Source organism: Quercus lobata, chromosome 4 (assembly GCF_001633185.2).
Source record: "Quercus lobata isolate SW786 chromosome 4, ValleyOak3.0 Primary Assembly, whole genome shotgun sequence".
Classification (NCBI taxonomy): Eukaryota; Viridiplantae; Streptophyta; class Magnoliopsida; order Fagales; family Fagaceae; genus Quercus; species Quercus lobata.
Genome location: NC_044907.1, coordinates 3307248 through 3326013, shown reverse-complemented (window position 1 = coordinate 3326013; position 18766 = coordinate 3307248). Strand labels below are relative to the sequence as shown.

The 18766-nt window shown below is 36.0% G+C and overlaps 1 protein-coding gene, 1 long non-coding RNA gene and 1 pseudogene across 3 annotated transcripts in view; 1 reads left to right on the top strand and 2 right to left on the bottom strand.

Annotated features, from left to right (window-relative positions):
- Window positions 1-7062: 7062 nt before the first annotated feature.
- Window positions 7063-9720, top strand: LOC115986809. The gene is made up of 2 exons (XM_031110138.1): window positions 7063-7909; window positions 9299-9720. The coding sequence occupies exons 1-2, from the start codon at window positions 7310-7312 to the stop codon at window positions 9389-9391; spliced, it is 693 nt and encodes a 230-aa protein (XP_030965998.1). The 5' UTR covers window positions 7063-7309; the 3' UTR covers window positions 9392-9720.
- A 1036-nt stretch (window positions 9721-10756) lies between these two features.
- On the bottom strand, window positions 10757-11737 carry LOC115986811. The gene is made up of 3 exons (XR_004090895.1): window positions 11422-11737; window positions 11187-11260; window positions 10757-11001 (listed from the first exon to the last, which is right to left on the bottom strand). It is a non-coding gene; the product is annotated as an uncharacterized LOC115986811 (long non-coding RNA).
- A 2363-nt stretch (window positions 11738-14100) lies between these two features.
- LOC115986808 overlaps window positions 14101-18766 on the bottom strand; it is a 35381-nt pseudogene continuing 30715 nt past the window's right edge. Inside the window, exons 4-7 of the transcript XR_004090894.1 lie at window positions 17644-17729; window positions 16335-16636; window positions 15872-16138; window positions 14101-15525 (exon numbers count right to left, since the gene is read on the bottom strand). The product of XR_004090894.1 is annotated as a linoleate 13S-lipoxygenase 2-1, chloroplastic-like (transcript). The remainder of the gene's footprint in view (window positions 15526-15871; window positions 16139-16334; window positions 16637-17643; window positions 17730-18766) is intronic.

The following is an 18766-nucleotide window of genomic DNA, read 5'->3' as shown; positions in this document are numbered from 1 at the left end:
TAACTCTTGTGTTCTTGGTGTTCCTATTCTATGCTTCCTCTTCCGCATCTACTCTAGCATACACAATATGGTATAACACACATCGCGATACTAATATTTAACATGGTATTAGAGCCAAACTTCGTTCTTGGCATCAAACAAATATCTCTAACAAACAAAGAAGATTCTCACGTGCACACCGCCAACAGAAGTCACACATGCTTGTCTGCTGGATCTAGACTCCACAGCATCTCGCAGCCGCCATGGCTCCATGCTATGTCCAGATCCTCAAGCCCAAGCAATCCGTGCCTCTCCCTATCAGATCTGCGCAAATCCAAGCCTCGCCTGACGAAGCCAAAACCACAGACGTGCTCCACGGCATATCGCGACCAAAACCCAGGAACCCGACCTCCAACAGCAGCCGCACGCTCCACCACGCGCGGACAATGGCTCTTGGAACTCTCACATGCGCCGCCACAGATTCTCGACTCCCAGGCTAGATCTCAGTCACACACGCCGCCAATACGGCCTTGTCGTCCATCGATCTACTTGGCCTGAGAATCTGGTGGTCATACGACTCTACACACGCTAGCATGCGCCACCTGGGTTTCTAGCCGCTCCTTCACGCGCCGGTGAACATTACACGCTCCTGCCACGCGCCGATACTGCTGCTGATGTCATCTGACGTCATATGATGACGTCAGTACTCCACGTCAGCAGCCACGCAAGCACATCCACGTCATCCCTAGTCCACGTCAGCGACACATCATAGGATGACGTCAGCAGATCTACTGCTCGACCCGTGACTTGACCCGGAAAGTCGGAACCGACCCGGACCAGTATTTGTTGACTTTGACTTTGACTTTTGTGCGTTGACATTTGACCAAAAGTCAAAATTTCCAACAGGGCCTATCTTGTTTAGTTTTTCGCATAAATTCCGATTTTGGGCTCCTTTTCTGCATTTGAGACTCCGAAATTGGTCAATTGGCACATTCTTCATTATGATTTCTTCAAAGGCATTTTTCAAGGCATCTCCAAGTGATCTTCTCATGCTTATCCAACCTCAAGCCTTCATCGAGCTTCCGCCTTGAGTTTGAGGGAGGGTGTTAGAGATATATATTAGACATATTAGCCCAATGTAATAAGCCCAAGCCCATTCCTACTTGTATTTGTAGTCTAGGGTTTAGTCGACTATATATACTCATGTTAGGATTCATTGTAACACAGGAGGTTATTGTACTACACTCTTATAATAAAGATGTAACCCTTAAGGGATTCCTCCGTGGATGTAGGCCATCAAGGCTGAACCACGTAACCCTCGTGTTCTTGGTGTTCCTATTCTATACTTCCTCTTCCGCATCCACTCTAGCATACACAATACGGTATAACACACATCGCGATACTAATATTTAACATAGGATATATAACATTTCATTCTTTGTATTATAGATCCATACGTGTAAATATGTATAAATAGCTAAATAAGCACTTCTAATAATAATTTATTACATCCATCTTTGCAAGTTTCTATTTGTAGTTCTTCAGCAAATGCATTTCTATAAATTAAGGATAGCTCTGATTGTCCTTTTACAATGCTTATATAATACAACACCAGCAAAAGCATATTTAAATTTTGGCTATCATTAATTGTGTTCATTATTAAGTCTAAGAGCATAAAAAATTTCACAACTTTGTGATTGATGTTTTTAAAATGGCATAAATGGTAAACTATGTGAAAGTGGTGTTATTTCAATTATAATTTGTTTAACTGTGAAAAAGATGGTAAATTTTTTTGTTTCCCTGGTATTAATCATTTTCCATTTTGTGATCACCTAATCCAGTTTGTCATTATAAGGACATAGAAAGTGGTTCCCGTGGAAAACCCCTCAGATAGCGTATATAATAGTCCACACAATAAAAATGTAAAAGCGGGAAAAAGGCACTCTATAATGAGAAACACAAACAGTGGATCTCTTCAACTATTATATCACTCATTCTACAACTACAAAGTGCTTACAGGTGAATGGGAAAAACCCTATTTTTCCCATGGTGTTACATACAATGCTCTTTTCATTCTTCTTTTTTTCCTCTTTCTCAGATAGGACTATTCCTCCTTTTTTTTCCTGGATCCCCTTCTCTTTTGGCCTCCTTCCCTTCTATAGCTTTAATCCCTGTTCTTACTCTTCCAATTGTTCTGCTTCCACCCAAAGTAGTAGGGATATTTTCCCTTAATTTGTCAGTTTCCTCACCTTTTTATCTTTAGGTTCTGATATCCTGAGGGTAATGTGTACTGTTCAGGCAGTCTTATGCACCACTAATGTGGCAAAAGTTAGGTAAGAATCCTTTCATTGACGCAGAGACACAAATCTTCCTCCTTCTAGCACCTTCTAGGAGTTTCCCGTGGTTACTAGTATCATCCAGAGGTCAAACACCAATCATCCGTGCTTCAAGGCTCGGATAAGTTAAAAAATTTCCCTTCCCTTGGTAATGGGCTATCCGCGGTAAAACACTTATAGTGATCCATCTTCCACCTCCTTCACGGATTATTACTCTTTAAGCATTCCCCTCAGCACAAAGACTAGGCCCAAATACTTTCCTGTGGGCCAGGCCCAAATACTTTCCCATGGGCCAATGACTCTTTGGGCCCTAGGTCCGAGGAGAGTCTATTTCACTCCTCACAGTCATGATGATTTGTTTTTTGCGCACCTTGGCATAGTCTGGATCTCTTTAGTATAAAGATGAGGTGGACACAAATCTATAGCCAGATATTTTTTGAAATGGGTGGAAAGCAAAATCAAGAATATCCATTGAAGGGGGAATAATATATGGGAAGGTAAAAACAGAAGGATATTGTCACATGAGTGCTCCCAACTATGCTCTATTTGATTACTGAGACCTTGCAGGAGTTAAAAGGGAGGGAAGGGGTGGACTTTGTATTTTTTCCAGACACTTTAGTTTCAATCTGCTAGAAAGTATGGAAGTTTTCTCTATTATCTCTTTTAATATTGAAAGGTTCCCTTTGCCATCAATTCTCCTTGCCAATATCACTTGTGCTTCGAAATTTTGTCTTTTGGGATCTAGGAAGAACCTGCACAGATACAGGTACAGATATGGAACCACAATACGGGCAATTTTTGAAAAAGTAGAACATAGGTATGGTGAAGATACATATATTAATTAATTATTAAATATTTTTTATTTATCTTTGTATACATGGTTAAGTATTTATTTTTCATATAATATTAAACATACATGAATTTAAGTGAAATAATGAATATTTTATTTAATTAAAGTCCAAGAGATCTAAAATATTACCCCTTTTAATAATTTAAGGTCATGTCCCAAATATGTTAAAGTCCATTATGTGAATGTCATTCTAATGTGTGAATTGAAAAAAAAAAAAAAGACACTTGACTGAGAGAGAAGAGAAGTGTAAAAAAAGAAAAAGAAAAATGAAGAGACGCGTGAGTGAGAGAAGAGGGGAAGTGGGTAACAGTAGGCTACTTAAAATTTAGAACTTAGAAGTAGATAGCAACACAACTCTTAAAAATAAAAAAATAAAAAAAAAAGGGAAAGAGAGAGATAAGTTTTTTAAAACAAATAATAAGAGAGAGTTAAGAAAGATGAAGAGACATAACATGGGAGAAACTAAAGAAGCACAAGGAAGACTGAAAATGGAGAATGGAAATGTAAAGTTATAGATATTTTTTTTCCCTCTTTTTTTTTTTCTTTCTTTTTTCAGCATACCTTGTGTCGTGGGCGTGTCTAATAATTTATAATAAAAAAACAATTGGGAAATGCATCCAACTGTGTCCCATGTATACCCTGTATCCAATACATGTATATGTCCGACAGAGGCACGATAGGCAAACTGCCATGTCCACGTTACAGGTTGGGATTAAGTAATTTATGTGATATGATGCTCCCTTTATGGCAAAAATGGACTTACTCTTAAAAGTTAAAAGCAACAAGTCGTAGATGCGCATAAAAATTTGACAATTTTTTTTTCTTGTTGAGTGAAAATTAAAAATAATAGACAAGTCTTATTAGTGTTAGTGTCAAACCCTTCTTAAAATGATGAGATTATTTTTTAACAAGGTATAGTTAATATATGTAAATCTCTATATGTCTTGATGACCTAAAGTTGAAACATATATAAGTAAATCCATCACTTATATTAGAAAAAAAAAAATACAAGACTTTAATAATATAAGAAAAATATAATTTTATCAAGAACTTTTATCAACGTTACACTGAAAAGATGACGTAATTGTCAAAGAAGCAAGTAACTCCGCTTTCTACCCAAATCTCTCCTCCCCAAGCATCACCGAAGTGGACGAAAGTGAACTAAAATTGACCAAATACACCAAATAGACTAAACTAACTAAAGTGGACCATAATAAACTAAAGTTGACCAAAATGTTACGTTGATATGGATCAACAAGAGTGTAGCTGCAATTAATATGCTACACTTCAGCTTTTAGATATTGTATAAATATACTACATTAAAGTAATAGCAAAATTCTTTTATAAAAAAAATTCCACGACCATGTCGAGATTCAAAGGAGCTTGGCAACCAAGAATGAATGCCTAATAATTTATAAACCGTCTAGATAGGTACAAATTTCTTTGTACTAAATGAGAGGTCCATTGTAGTCTATTCAGTTCATTTGGTCTATTTTACATCATTTCGGTCCAATTTGGTGTACCTACTTAAAAATGGAAAAATACATGTTTGAGTTGAGAGTACTATTAATTATTTGAGTAATATCAATGGTAATTATATGATAAGTTTTGGTTATCATAATAATCTCCTTAAAAGAATAAGAATTTGAAATAGGAGTATTTTTGACATTTTCTAAAGACATAACTAACTTTCTGAATCATTCCTTGTCAGGTAGGGGATAGTAACTCCATTGGCGTCTGGGCAGATCGTTGGCTCTCATGACCTTCGACATTCCGAGTGCTGTCATCACCAGGCGTACTCCCAACAAACACAAAGATTAGCTCCCTCATAGATTTAGAATCCGGTGAATGGGATGTTCTTTTGATCAACCAAGTCTTCCTACCAGTTGATGTGAACTCCATCCTTGGCATTCCTCTAATCCGGCACAAATCAAGGGACCGACTGGTTTGGGCCTACACACCTAAGGGAAGCTTCACAGTTAATAGCGCATATAAGGTGGCCCTGTCCATGACCCAAAGCACTCATACTACAGAGACTTCTCATGGCCCAAACCATAGTAGTTTCTGGTGAAAGATTTGGAACCTACACATCCGAAACAAAATCAAGATGTTTACTTGGAGAGCTTGCCGAAATATCCTCCCTATAAAAAGCCAACCTCTGCCTCTGACTTGTCCTTGATTATCCCACCTATGAAGCATGTGGCCTTGCTCCAGAGACAACAAGACACCTTTTCTAGGACTACACCGTGGCAAAAGACACTTGGAGACTCTCTGCCATACCTTTTGATAAAAGAGGGCATCAGCTACAGGGACTTCATGGAATTTCTTTGGCACTTGACCTTCACACAATACATGGGTATTGGGCTTCTTGAACTCACTGTTACTACAACATGGGGTATCTGGTTTAGCTGAAACAAAACAAGACTAGGTGCCACTCGCCAATCCTCACATGAAATATTGGCAAAGGTTTGCTTTCTGCCCATGGAGTATCAAGATGCCCACTTTAGGCCCACTCAATTTAAGGACGCCACAGACAATCGTTGGGTTCCGCTTGCTTTTCCATGGTACAAGGTGAGTTGCTTGTGATTCATGATGCTATGTTATTATCTTCTTCTTAATAAAATTCACGTATTAACCAAAAAAAAAAAAAAAAAATCCAACAACAAAATGAAAGTTCAAACAAAAAACACAAACGCACACTCCCAATCACAAACACGTCTTGGGCCTTGCAATGCAAACATTGAACCTTTTCTTTATTTATTTATTTTTATTTTATAATCATTGGGCCTCCGGCTATTTAAAAATCATAACCCATTAACCCATTAGATTAACCAACATACATTAAACTAATTAAGTTAAACATATAGGTTTCAAAAAAAAAAAAAAAAAGTTAAACATATAAACTAATTGAAAAAAAGAAACCCTACCTACCCCACATTCACACTCACACGCCAGCCTCCGCACTCCTCCATCACTCACACGCCGGCCTCCACGTTTCTCTCGGTATGATTCTTCTCTTCTCTTTTCTTTCTCTGTCTCTGATTCTGATACATACATACATACATATATATATATATATATATATATTTCAGCTTCGTTCTGTTGCTGGCTTCGTTTCCTGCGGTTTTCGTTGTTAAAAAGCAAAGAATCATTCACAACTTATTTTTATGTCACAGTTGTTTTTTTTTTTTTTTTTTTTTTTTTTTAATATCCTGCCATTAGTTTCCACACCTACTTTCCAACCCTTACACCATCTCATTTTGATCTCCAATTGAAATTCATAAGCACGTATACTACCCCCACATGATCTCACATACCACTACATGAACAAATAATGGACAAAGTAGCCTAACGACTGACAAAAAATAAATTATACAAAGAAGTAAAATGACTCTGTGCTCATTCAGTTCCTTTGCAATTCAACATTTTCTATCTAGAAATAGCAATACATATAAAACACGTTATAGTACTTTTGAAACTATAAATTTTAATATGTTACATTCCTAATTACAGGGTTTAATATCTAACTCTTTAACCATTCTTTCTTATATATCGATTATAGAGAGCCAAGGACCTGAACTGAACTATGCGAATTTGCAAGGCACAGCGGCGGCGAAGCTTTACCGTACCAAATGAACTCGTTGAGAAAATTCTTTCAAGACTACCAGTGAAGTCTCTAATGCGATTCAAGTGCGTATCCAAAGCATGGCACACTTTGATCAGTAGTCACCGATTTGCTAAATCCCACTCTCAGAGAGCATCTCAAAACCCCAACCGCATGAACGTCCTTGTTTTGACTGACAATTGTGTTCTATCAGCAGGTTGTGAAGCACTGTTTCAAAGCCGTGGTATTCATGGTCAACCTGTTGATGTTGATTTTCCTGGTTTTCCATTGTGAGGTGAAAAACATGTTGAGACAAACTTGGCTTCTTGCAATAGCTTGGTATGTATTGAATTACATAATGTGGACAAATGGACAGCCCAATATTTGGTTTGGAACCCATCTACCAAAAGTTACAAAAACATACCAAGTCCAACATCAACACCTGATTCATATTCTTGTTGGTTTGGCGGTTTTGGCTTTGGCTATGATTATTCCACTGATGATTACAAGATATTAAGGCCCTACGATATCGATATTCATATGTTCAAGATCGAGATCTTTTCACTCAAGACCTTTACTTGGAAGACAATTCTGGTGGATATGGACAATAATTTTTTTATCGGCAGCAGCATTCAAAATATCGAAAAGACTATATACTGCAATGGGGCAATTTATTGGAGTTATAAATGTTTTTGGAAGCCGCCAATCATTTATTTTGATTTAGCGGATGAGATATTTCATGAGCTGCCATGGCCAGAATCTGTTTCTTATTACGATACATCAGAGACATGGGAGTTAGGGACTTTTGGAGAACACCTGTGTCTATCTGTGTGCACAGGTGAATCACGCAATGCTTTATGTATTCAGCTATGGGTGATGAAGGAGTCTTGGACTAGATTGGCAACCATTCCATATAGGGGCACTTGTCCGAGGCCTATATGCGTGTCAAAGAATGGTGAAAAATTTTTATTGCGGGAGAAGCAAGTTGGAAAGAATTCAGAATATATTTTCAAATTGATAGTCGTCAATTTGAAAAAAAAGGCCTATAGAAAAACACGATATGATCCCAAGACAATAATGGAGGCAACTACATATGTGGAAAGCCTTTATTCACTTGACTGCAACGATGGGCTTAATCAGGTAAAATATATGTGTGAATACTATGTGATACTTTTTAACTTTAGAACAAAATGATATTTTAGCTGTCAAAGTTGCACCTGATCTAGTATCCTGAAATAATATAATATCAATTTAGAATTCTAGTGTCCATTGGTTGTTAAAAACAACATACATAGAGCACAACACAACAAAATGAAACACTGAAAGCTGAAATCTTTCCACATGTATTTTAGTAAAATTGATTCACTTCATTTGAGACATTATGGATGCTATGTTCTTTTCGTTTTAGGATTCTCTCCGTTTGAGGTGATTCTATTTCGTGGTTTTATTAAATATTACAAATTTAAAGGTGTCTATCTAGTGCCACATTTAAATTATGATTCAATAGTACATTTCACTTAAAATGGAGAGGATCCTAATTTCTTTTTTTTGGCTTGTTAAGAATTTGATTTGAGATATGATAAGATAAATTGATAACGTTCCTAGTATATAGAAAAGTATATGTGATTTTTGCTTAGGATTTGGTACTATCCCTTTTAATAAATATTTATCCCTCAAATGAATTAATGCGGTTACCATTATAAGGGATTTTTTACCTAACAAAACAAATTATACATTTCTCATGTTGTCAAGTGGGAGCCTCTATTTCACTATACAACACCGGTATGACACATGTATGATACAAGTACAGCACACTAAGTGAAGTGTTTATACTTCCTAGGTCATTGGCTTTTGCTCTGAGGAGTTTTAATGAACTGGGATCATGTTGTGAAAATTCCCTACTTTTAATGACATTATTTCCTGCCCTTGTTTTCTTCTAGTATTCATTCATGTCTTCTGAATTCTCTGGAGAGGCTAGAGCCTCCTGTCAGTTCAATCTCTAGCTTTTATCTATATGTATGGATATATAATTTTATAAGTATTGGGTGACGAATGGAACTAGTATATACTTCTATGTCTTTAACAGAGGACTTCTTGGAGTCATGTATGGTTTTTCTATTTATTTGGGGTTACAATGGTAAGCAATATATTCAGTGCTTTAGTATGACTTTGCAGTTGTTGAAATCCTAACTTTTCTCTCGAGTATACACATTCCCAAGAGTTGGATGTCATTTTAGTACTCATGTAGATAGCCAGCTGCCCTGTGTGGCTGAAAGTTAAGATCTATAAGTTCCACCGAGAAACTCTAATCTTATAAAAGATGCTACTCTACAAGGCTTTATCTGTTTCTTAAAATTGTTTATGTTTTTACCATCTACTTACTGCTCTCTCTCCTTATTACTAATCTTATAAAATATGCACTCTACAAGGCTATATTTGTTCTTGATTTTTTTATGTATCCCAGTTAGCTAATGCATTGTTGTTTGGACGCTGCTAAGTAACCGTTCCATTTTCCAATCCCATGTGCAGCACTTTCAAGAAGAGGGCTCCAAAGGTCATAAAGGAAATCAGGAAGTTTACCCAAAAGGCTTTGGGAACAACTATTGTCAGGGTGGATGTTAAGCTTAACAAGCATGTCTCGAGTCGTGGGATTCGGAGTGGGCCAAGGAGAGTTTATGCGCATAAGAGAAATGATGAAGAAGATGCTAGGAGGAGTTTTTCTCACTAGTCACTGTTGCAGAGATCCCTCCAGAGGGCTTAAAGGGATTGGGTACCAAGGTCATTGAGGAAGAAGATTGAACTAGCCTACTTCCCTAGGTCATAGTTAGGATGCTCCAATGTTGGCCACATATTTCTTGTTTCCAAGATATTTTTGTTTGGCTTTGGATTTTCTCTGGAATATCTCCTGTGGAGAGAACTATTATGGAATTTTATTTGAGCTACTTGCCTGTTTAAAGTTATCTGTCGTTCATTGAGACCTAATCAATCATTTTATGTTATATTTGCATGGCCTCTGCATCTGAACTTGTAGCCAAATTCCAATGCTGTATTATTGTGAAAGGCTTAACTCAATATTTCAGATGCTTACAAGCTATTAGAAGATAATAAAAAAGATAAGAAATTACTTACGGTTGCATCAGAACATTCCAAAAATAAAGCTCATGGACTCCGAGAGGTTCTTGAGAAAAAGATTCGTGAGGTTGAGGAAGGAAGAAAATTAGGAGCCCGATTACGGCAACAATTGATTGGGATAACACTAAAATATCAAAGAACAAACAACAGTTGAAGAAGAATGGGAAAGAGAAGAACCTGGTTGTGGACAAAATAATTGGTTTAAAATTGAAAATTAATGAATTGATTATAAATCATGGACGTGAGAGCAGTGAGGTAGAAGAAGGAAGGGATTCAATAACTTCACCTGGTAAGTCTCTATTGCCTTTTCTTTTATGTTCGGTTTCATTATCATTTGGTGATTGATGAACTGTGGTGACAATATAATAATCTTGTGGATTACTTAATTGAGGCAAATTAATAATAATTCCTCTGAATAATGAACATAGGGATCTAAACCAGGATTTTCACTTGGTATTAGAGCATTTAGAATGAATAGAGGTCTAAAACTTTTTTTTTTTTTTAATTTCTATAATTGTAAATCATTAGTTGCAATAAGTTTGGTGAAGTTTTTGATGATCTTTTGGCACTTACAGTCTGGTTTAAAAGTGGATTATGTACTAGGCTGTCACTTCACAAGTTCCTGATTTGTTTGAATCTACTGATTTTGTTAATTTGTGATTAATTAATTCAGCTTAGACTAATTTGGTCGGTTCAGCTTAGATTCATAATTGCCTATTTTACAATAATAGTAAAATGATTAAATTCATTCTACGTAACGGCTTCAATTTTTGGACAAGTGGCAGTTTATCATTTGATATGAGGTGTTCTAGACCAGTAGTTTATCATGGTATCAATATAGATGTTGCGTACAAATTATATCAAATGCTTTCATTGCTTCTTAACTTTTGTCTATTGCCTGGTAATGTAGAATTTGGAAACAAACTTTCAGATACTTCTGAAGTGAAAAACATCCGTTTTAGTGGGAGCATAGAGGATAAGAAAGGATCCAACTTAAGTTCAAGCCTCAAGCTCTGACTCTCCTACTTCTAGTGTCCCCATTGCATCAAATTTTCCCTCCAATGTAAAATCTGCCACATTAGCTGGTCCAAATCTGCATCCTGTTGGAGAGATACATGGTCACGTCAATGCCTTGTGGAAAAAGTTGATGAGCTCGAAGATGAGCTTAGAAGAAAGAGACAAAAAGTAGTAGAGAAAATTTAGTCAAAAAGATTGATTGGCTTGCCTTGGAAATTTCAGATAATCTACAGCTATTGAGAGAGAATAAAAAAGCGGAAGGAATTACTTATGGCCAAATTGGAATGTTTTGAACATAATGCTAGTAAACTCCAACCGGAGCTTCAGAAAAAGAGCCATGAGCTGGATGAGAGAAGAAAATTACAAAACCAATTATTTCCAAAAGATTGATTCAACTAACTCTGAAATGTTAAAGTACAAAGAGCAGTTAGAGGAGTGTAAGAAAGAGAAGAAGCTGCTTGCGGACAAGATAATCGGTTTGGAAAGGAAAATTAATGACTTACAGAAAAACCATGGAGGAAGGATCAGTGGGGCGTAAGCCTGTCAGCTCTGGTGAATTTCATTATTAGACACCTTGAGTTGATTTTGTGACCTATAATGTCATGGCATTGTCATTGCAAATTTCAACTTTTAAACATTCCACAGCCATGGTGCTTGCTGCATTGAAAATCATTACCAAATGATGTATATTTTGAAATGCGGTGTTTTCAAAATGAAAGTTTGAGCTTTGTGTTTTTTTCCTCCTTAACCCTTCTTAGATCAACTGTAGAGAAACCAAAGTGAATAAATAAATAAATAAATTTAAAAAGGTTTAAAATTTAAAGCTGAGATGTCAAAGTTTACTTAGAGTAGACACAAAACCATGTTTTTATGTCCAGTTTCAGATTCTTCCTAGAACCATATTACCAATATGATGCAGCAAAAAGTAGTAGTGAATAAGGGAGAAAACTGGTAAATGCTTGGCAGTCTGGCATTGCTACACTTGAACTGATGAATATGGGGCCCTACCAGTTTAAAATTCACAATTTTCTGCTCTTAACACTAAGTGAAAAAGAAATTAGTTAACATTTAACCTATTAGTGAGATATTTCCTTTTATCCACAAACAAAAAACTAATCAATAAACTTACTTTTGTTAAAATCAACCACATAGATAACAAATACTCATAGAGATTTAGAAATAGATAACCTCAACCACAAAATCTGGGCTGTTGTCTTCTTGCAATTCCTGAAATGTTCAAAGCTATCCCAAAGCTAGGAGAAAATACACTCTATTTCGGGTGTATGTTTCTCCTCTCTCACAGCTGGTGGGACCCATCCCACCACAATTAATGGGTCCCACCAGCTTGTGAGAGGGAGAAAGCATACACCCGAAACATGATATATTTCCTCCAAAGTTTTTTTTTTTTTTTTTTTTTTTTTTTTTTTTTTTTTTTTTTTTTTTGTTGAGAATCTATTTCCTCCAAAGTTAGGCATAAAACCATGTATAAAAATTAGATTGATATTCGTAACTGTAAGGCATAAATTACGTCTTCTTATATAAATTAATAAATAGCAGCAAGTAAACCAACATATTAAGAAGAAATCATACAAATTGAAGAGGAAATTCAAAGTCCTTACTTCATCCAGGATTATTCCAAAGACATACAAAGCAAAAACCATCCTGTAATAGGAAAAAAAAAAACATCAACCATGAAATTCATAAACTAAAGAAACTCAAGATAATTTGAAGTGTAGGTTCATTAACATACCAAAATTTTCAGAACTTCTCAAGAATATTTAATTTTAAAACAAAAAAGGGGTATTACCATTATGTTTCAGTTTCAGTTTGTATATGAATTTCATTTGTGGATCACTAAACTGTGAGCTTAGTAAAGGTGGCAGATTGAATGATATTGTTAGAAACTCCGAATTGGTAGAGATTTATTGAAAAATTAAATTTACATTTAGAAAAATGAAAAATCACCTGAGAAGGAACCTTTAAAAAACAATTTAAAAAAATTTAGAAAAAAACATTACATCATAAAGAAGTATACATTGACATCTCAGCCTTAATGATTTCAAACTAAATTGCACCAGTCAAATTCGACAAACAACTTCAATATTCTATGATCGACTGCAAGAGAGGGTCGCAACATCCAGAGAGAATATATATATAATATATATATATATATATATATATATTTACAAATTTGTTAGTTACATATATAATTGCTACGATATTTCATATTTCATAAATGTTTGAATTTCCATCATTTAATGTGATTATGTTAGTTACATATATATGATTATTTGAGTTCAGAAAGTCAATTACAAAAGCTCAATTATTCAAGAAATTTCTGGAAATGCTTAATCATTCAAGAAATCCTTGCAAAAGTTTAGTCACAATTTTAAACAAAAAGATATCTATAATGTGAATCCAAGCTTGCCTAAAGGGGCATTCTGAGCATTTTAGAAGACAAAACTAGCTTTGGCTTAAAGTTCTTTGTGCCAGCTTGTGCTAAAATTCTCTCTATATATGTATTCTAAAAATAATTCTAAAGTTTTTTAAGAATACATCTTTGATGCTTGAATTGCAAGACTATTTCCAGAATGTCATTGTAAGTGAATTTTATCAATTCAAAGTGAAAGTTGATCTATTACTTATTTTTCAGCTTAAAGTTATTTGTTTCCGATATTTGTTCAGCAATGACAAGATTACTAATTCTATTGGTTGAAGTCTTGAAAATGATGGTTAGGAATATGCATAGGCAGCAAATGGGCCTAGGGCCTGGTATCCATCAAATTTTGCTCATGCCTGTTGGCTGGCCTGATTGCAAGCACGTTGGATTCTTATTTTAGTAATACTTATATTTGGATGTGAACTTAGTGGTTGTCTGGAACAGCCTATTTAGTTAAAATTGAAAACTTTTTACTGTAGATAAAACTAAAAGATAGCTGAAATAGTACAGTGTGACCTATGAATAGTGCTAAAAAGTACAATGGGACTTATGAATAGTAGTAAAAATAAAGTAAATACAAAATTAAAAATTAAAAAAACTGACTTTTTAAGCCAATGTCAAACGCTAACGCACAATTAAAAAAGACTTCTTTGGGCCAATTGAGGAAATGCTATTATTTGTAAGAGAAAAATATGTTAAGCTGAATTGGGTTGGCAGTTGCTGGTTGGATGTCTAATTGTTCAAGCCATAATGATAGTATCTGTTCCGGCCTTTGTTTTAATATTCTCTAAGACCCTGACCCATTGGATGCAAATTGTGGATTGTAATGGGTTGACTCAAGTTCCGTAGTGGGCTCCACTTAGTGACTTCTCTAGGCCTGTTCCTTCTCTTTACCTGTTCCATAAATGTGCACATTTTACACTTGCTTGTTCCCCATCTCTCTCACTCTCAGGCACTCAGCCAGTCACTCACTCACCCTCCACCTCTTGGTTCTTCTCTCCCCCTCCACAACTCATCACCGGCTCCATCAATCTCACCGCCGATCTATGAGACGTCAACATCAAAGCTTCTTTACGAATCGCGATATTATCACCAAGATGCTCCTGATACTACCTAAAGTCCGATCTCAATTAAGATGTGTGTGCAAGTCATGTAGTCTTTTAATCTTCAATCCCCAGTTCATCAAAATGCACCTCAAAGTTGATTCCTCAGCTTATTGTGGTTTTGACTACAATTATTGTGGTGACCAAAAATTAGATCTGATTGGAATTGAACTAATAGCATTTTAAGTTTTAACCATCTTATCCAAGACCAAGAAAATCACATGGGATGGAAGAGTTGTGAAATTCCTCAGTACATGTACCCAATTTTATTTACACAAAAACTGATGCTACTACCATCGCATTAGATGGATATGCTATTAGGAACTCCCCTACCAGTGACCCTTGGCTTTGAGAATGGCTTCAAGAGCTCATATGGTACAACTCCAGCTCCAACTCTATTCTTCCGTTTCAAATTGGTGTTCCTCTCATCAATGATTCCCTCAAGCTCCTTCAGTCTGCCACTAAACTGTTCAAATGCAGCTTTTATGACAGGATTTTCTTCCCAAGATGGTTCCATATTCTCACCAAGATAACTCCTCATATGGTGAGTGATTTGATAGAACATCCAAAACAGCCATCACCTTGGTTGCTTGAATCTGTGAAGGGAAGCATTTCAACAGTTCAACTTCTGGTTTTTTCAAAAAGTTCTTGAATTCTTCATCAGATGGATTCTCAGTTGGCATGTTGGTTCGAGCTATAGTATGCCGGTTAGGGAAGTAACCAGCAAACATATACCACCCAAAGTTCACAAGCTGCATGGTGTCCAGCATTTACCCAGATTATGGTTGTTAATATATGAATTAGATTTTCTGGAGTTTCCAGGACTGGCCACCATGGCTCATCCTTCTTGTCTGCATGGCCTTTTGTTCTAACTTCTGTCCAACCAAGCTTGAAGCTCCCCATCAGACTGGACAAGAGATGGTTCAGTGTAGTAGTGGTTCACACAATCACTTACCCATTGCTTAATGGCATCCCAAAGGATTAGACCATCATTGGCAAAAGGGTAGTCTTCGAAGGTTAACCTCAGGCCATGCTCAGCTATTGGATCCTTAACTGCCATTCCCCTGAAAAGACAGCAAAACCAAGCCTTAGTCCCCAAATTTTGGGATCAGCCATGGAACTTCAACAGTCTAGTCATTACCGATCACATGTATTATTTTTCACCATTCTAGTCAGGGGCAACATTCCCCTGAAAGTTGATCAACAATACTATTTTGAAATTTCATTAAGGGTGTTATGCAAAGTAATTTGCAAGCTTGACAGTTCATTAGTATCAAGAAGTTGAGAAACTGCTGAGTGAAAAAGTAGCAACCTAAGTATAACCACAGATAACTTTTCATCTGATTATGCCTTATAGGAACCATGAATAAAACTAGAACAATCTCATATTATTTTGATCATCTGCAATACCTTCTAATCAAATCTGCTGGCAAAGCTTCCATGTCAAACCACCAGAGCTGGTTGTAAGTAGCAAAACTGAGTTCAATGGAGTATTTAGCCGGCGAGAATGCACTTTCAATTATCCCACCTGCATTAATGAGGCTCTCTCTGGCAAGAGCATTGATTTCCATTGTGTATCTGAAATGAGGATGTAAAAGTCTGTAAATTGGATGCATTGCACTTAATTGTCTGTTAGCTGCAATTATGTATGGCTCTGTACAGCAGTGAGTCCTCAGCCTACAAAAGTACAAAGAAAGAATCCCAAAAATCAATGATAACAATTGTGATTTGTCTGAGCCCAAGTAGACAACTAGCATGATATCAAGGGGAATTCTTTAACCATAGTTTCAGGGTTGTCCAAAATCAGTCACTAAAGAAGTTGATTGCAATGCCAATTTATCGTGATTTGAGTTCATGTTTGCATAGTGCTCACCAGTGAATGACAAGCTGGTGATAACCAAGGTCATGAGCACAAACATGAGCTTTAGCCAGCCTCCACAGCCAGCAACCTGTGGCATCCCACGTTGGGGTAAAAACCTGCTTCCATTGGGGTTTGTCACCAGTTGGAGGCCGGGTGAGTTCAATGGCAACAGGCCTTGGTGTGCCATCCTTAGTAAGGAAGAACAATGCCCTTGAACCATACAATGTAGTCCCTTCTACCTCTCTTACTTTGTTCACATAAGGTAGTAATAGATCATGATAATCCAACACAAATAGCATCTTACTTTTCAAGGCCTGCAACCATGGAAATTAGAGGACTCATTCGTCAACCATTTAGGTGGATTGCCTATGAAGAGAGGTAAGTGCAAGATGATACAGTTAGATAATCATTGGAAATTTCAGGTAAAACATGCTATGCAATGATGGGAGCACTTTTTGCTTCTCAAGATTTCCCATGTAATAAAAATTTTATCTTTTAGTTTTTATTACATGTATACCTATCTGCACACTTAGCATTTGATAGAAAGCATATTTAGATTAAATATGTTTAAATGAGATGCAAATGTTGAAAATAACTATTCGGTCAAGTAGCAATTGTAACTGTACAAAGAGAGGCAAATTTATAGGCACTCTTTGAGTGGAGTATTAGCATCAAAAGGAAAGGAACATAGGGAGATTGACATCTAATTATGTGTACATATGTAACCTCATTGACAGTCATAATGCCTCTGATCTCTCGTTCCACTAGTTCTGTTGCAATCAAAGTTTCAGGCGGTCCATAGATCTTAGGATCGAGCTTACTCTTCATGGGCCAATCCCGCATGACATAACTCACAAATTTTAATGCCATTTAAGATTATAAATAAATTTTTCCACTGAATAACTCAGATATTTAGCCATTTGATATATAGTAAATTTGCAAATCAAACATATTTCTTTTGTTCTGAATGTTAAAAATATTATGGCTCAAGAGACCTGAACTCATTTGAGGTCTATGTAATGTACCTATGTACTTTTACTGCAAGCAAACTAATCATTGTCACACAAGTACTACAGCCCTAAGGTTAGCCTAGTGTTATATACTGCATGTATATACTGCATGTATCCCGCATTAATTATGACTATTGCTTTCTCTCTCTCTAACAAAAATTCAAATCATGAAGATGAAACTAGTGTTTAGCATGAACTGCCTATGTAGTGAAGTACCTTCACTAAGTGTATACACATAGATGGACATTGGGAAATAAATTTTTTATTATTATTTAAATTCTTCTTTGTATAAGTCCATGAAAAATGCATACCGTAACTAGTTGTATGCTATATGGGTTAAGACCAACTAGAGTTTGCCTAGAAAATTCTTCATCCCTGAACCAAGCAAATTTATCTCCTGCAAAAGAAGATTCATGTATACAAATGAGAGCCAGACAAATACAAAGATAGAGAGAGTGAAAGTCATACAAAGAGAATGAGATGCATACTATCAATGAATGCAGGGGTCTCAAAGAGCAAAAGATTCTCGAGTATCAGTTATAGCCTTCACAAGCCTTTGTAGTATTGACTGAAAGAAGCCGTCATTTGTAGGCTTAGGCAATGTGAATCCTTCACAAAATAGTGAATCTATGGCAGTGAAGTGTGGAAATCCCAAGTGGGGGTCAAGAAGTGATCTCAAGCTGAGGCAGCAGTGCATGCATCACTGATTTTAGGGTCTTTGCTGAAAATGTCAACTGCTTCACCTCTGAGAATGCCTCGTCCCTAGGCAAATATACACTGCTGCTTCTTTGTTCCGACAAAGGGTCTACATTGTCAAAATAATGAAGAGTCACAAAGCTTTAGTTATTGATGATCTTATGTAGTTGCCACTGTCCTTTATTAGACAATCTCAGATAACATAATTGTGTACTACAATCAAATGGTATATGTTCATAACCATTAATCATTATAGCTTTTTATTCAGGAACTACTCTGTTTAAAGCTACATTCTAGAACATATCACATTCCAATTCTTTTTCGAATTTCAACTAGACACAATAACATGTCTTGTACTTCTTACTCTTAAAAAACGTGTGGCATTCTATTAATGTATTTTGCTGGCATAAAGTTAAAACTAGAATTTTCAGACTGTATACAAGGACAATGTCACGTTTATAAGTAACATATTTGAGATCAAGTACTTAAATACTCAAAGAAAACCAGGTCTTTTTTTTTTTCCTGGTTAAATTCTATATTTTGTCCTCAACTTTTGACATATATTCTAGAATCATCTTCATATTTTAAAATGGTTCAAAAGGTCTTATCGTTATCTAATTGATAAAAAATGCTATTAAAGCAAACAGAATTCATGAAACTAATGTATGAATTTCGTTTCTTATGTTAGCTTTTTCCTAATTAGACTGAATAGAAATTGTTTAATTTTAAGGAAGAACA

Excerpts from the sequence above, each read along its gene's own strand:
- LOC115986809 (XM_031110138.1), top strand. The coding sequence starts at position 7,310 with ATGTTCAAGATCGAGATCTTTTCACTCAAGACCTTTACTTGGAAGACA. Across the intron at positions 7,910-9,298 it reads GCAACGATGGGCTTAATCAG|CACTTTCAAGAAGAGGGCTC; the intron begins GTAAAATATATG and ends TCCCATGTGCAG.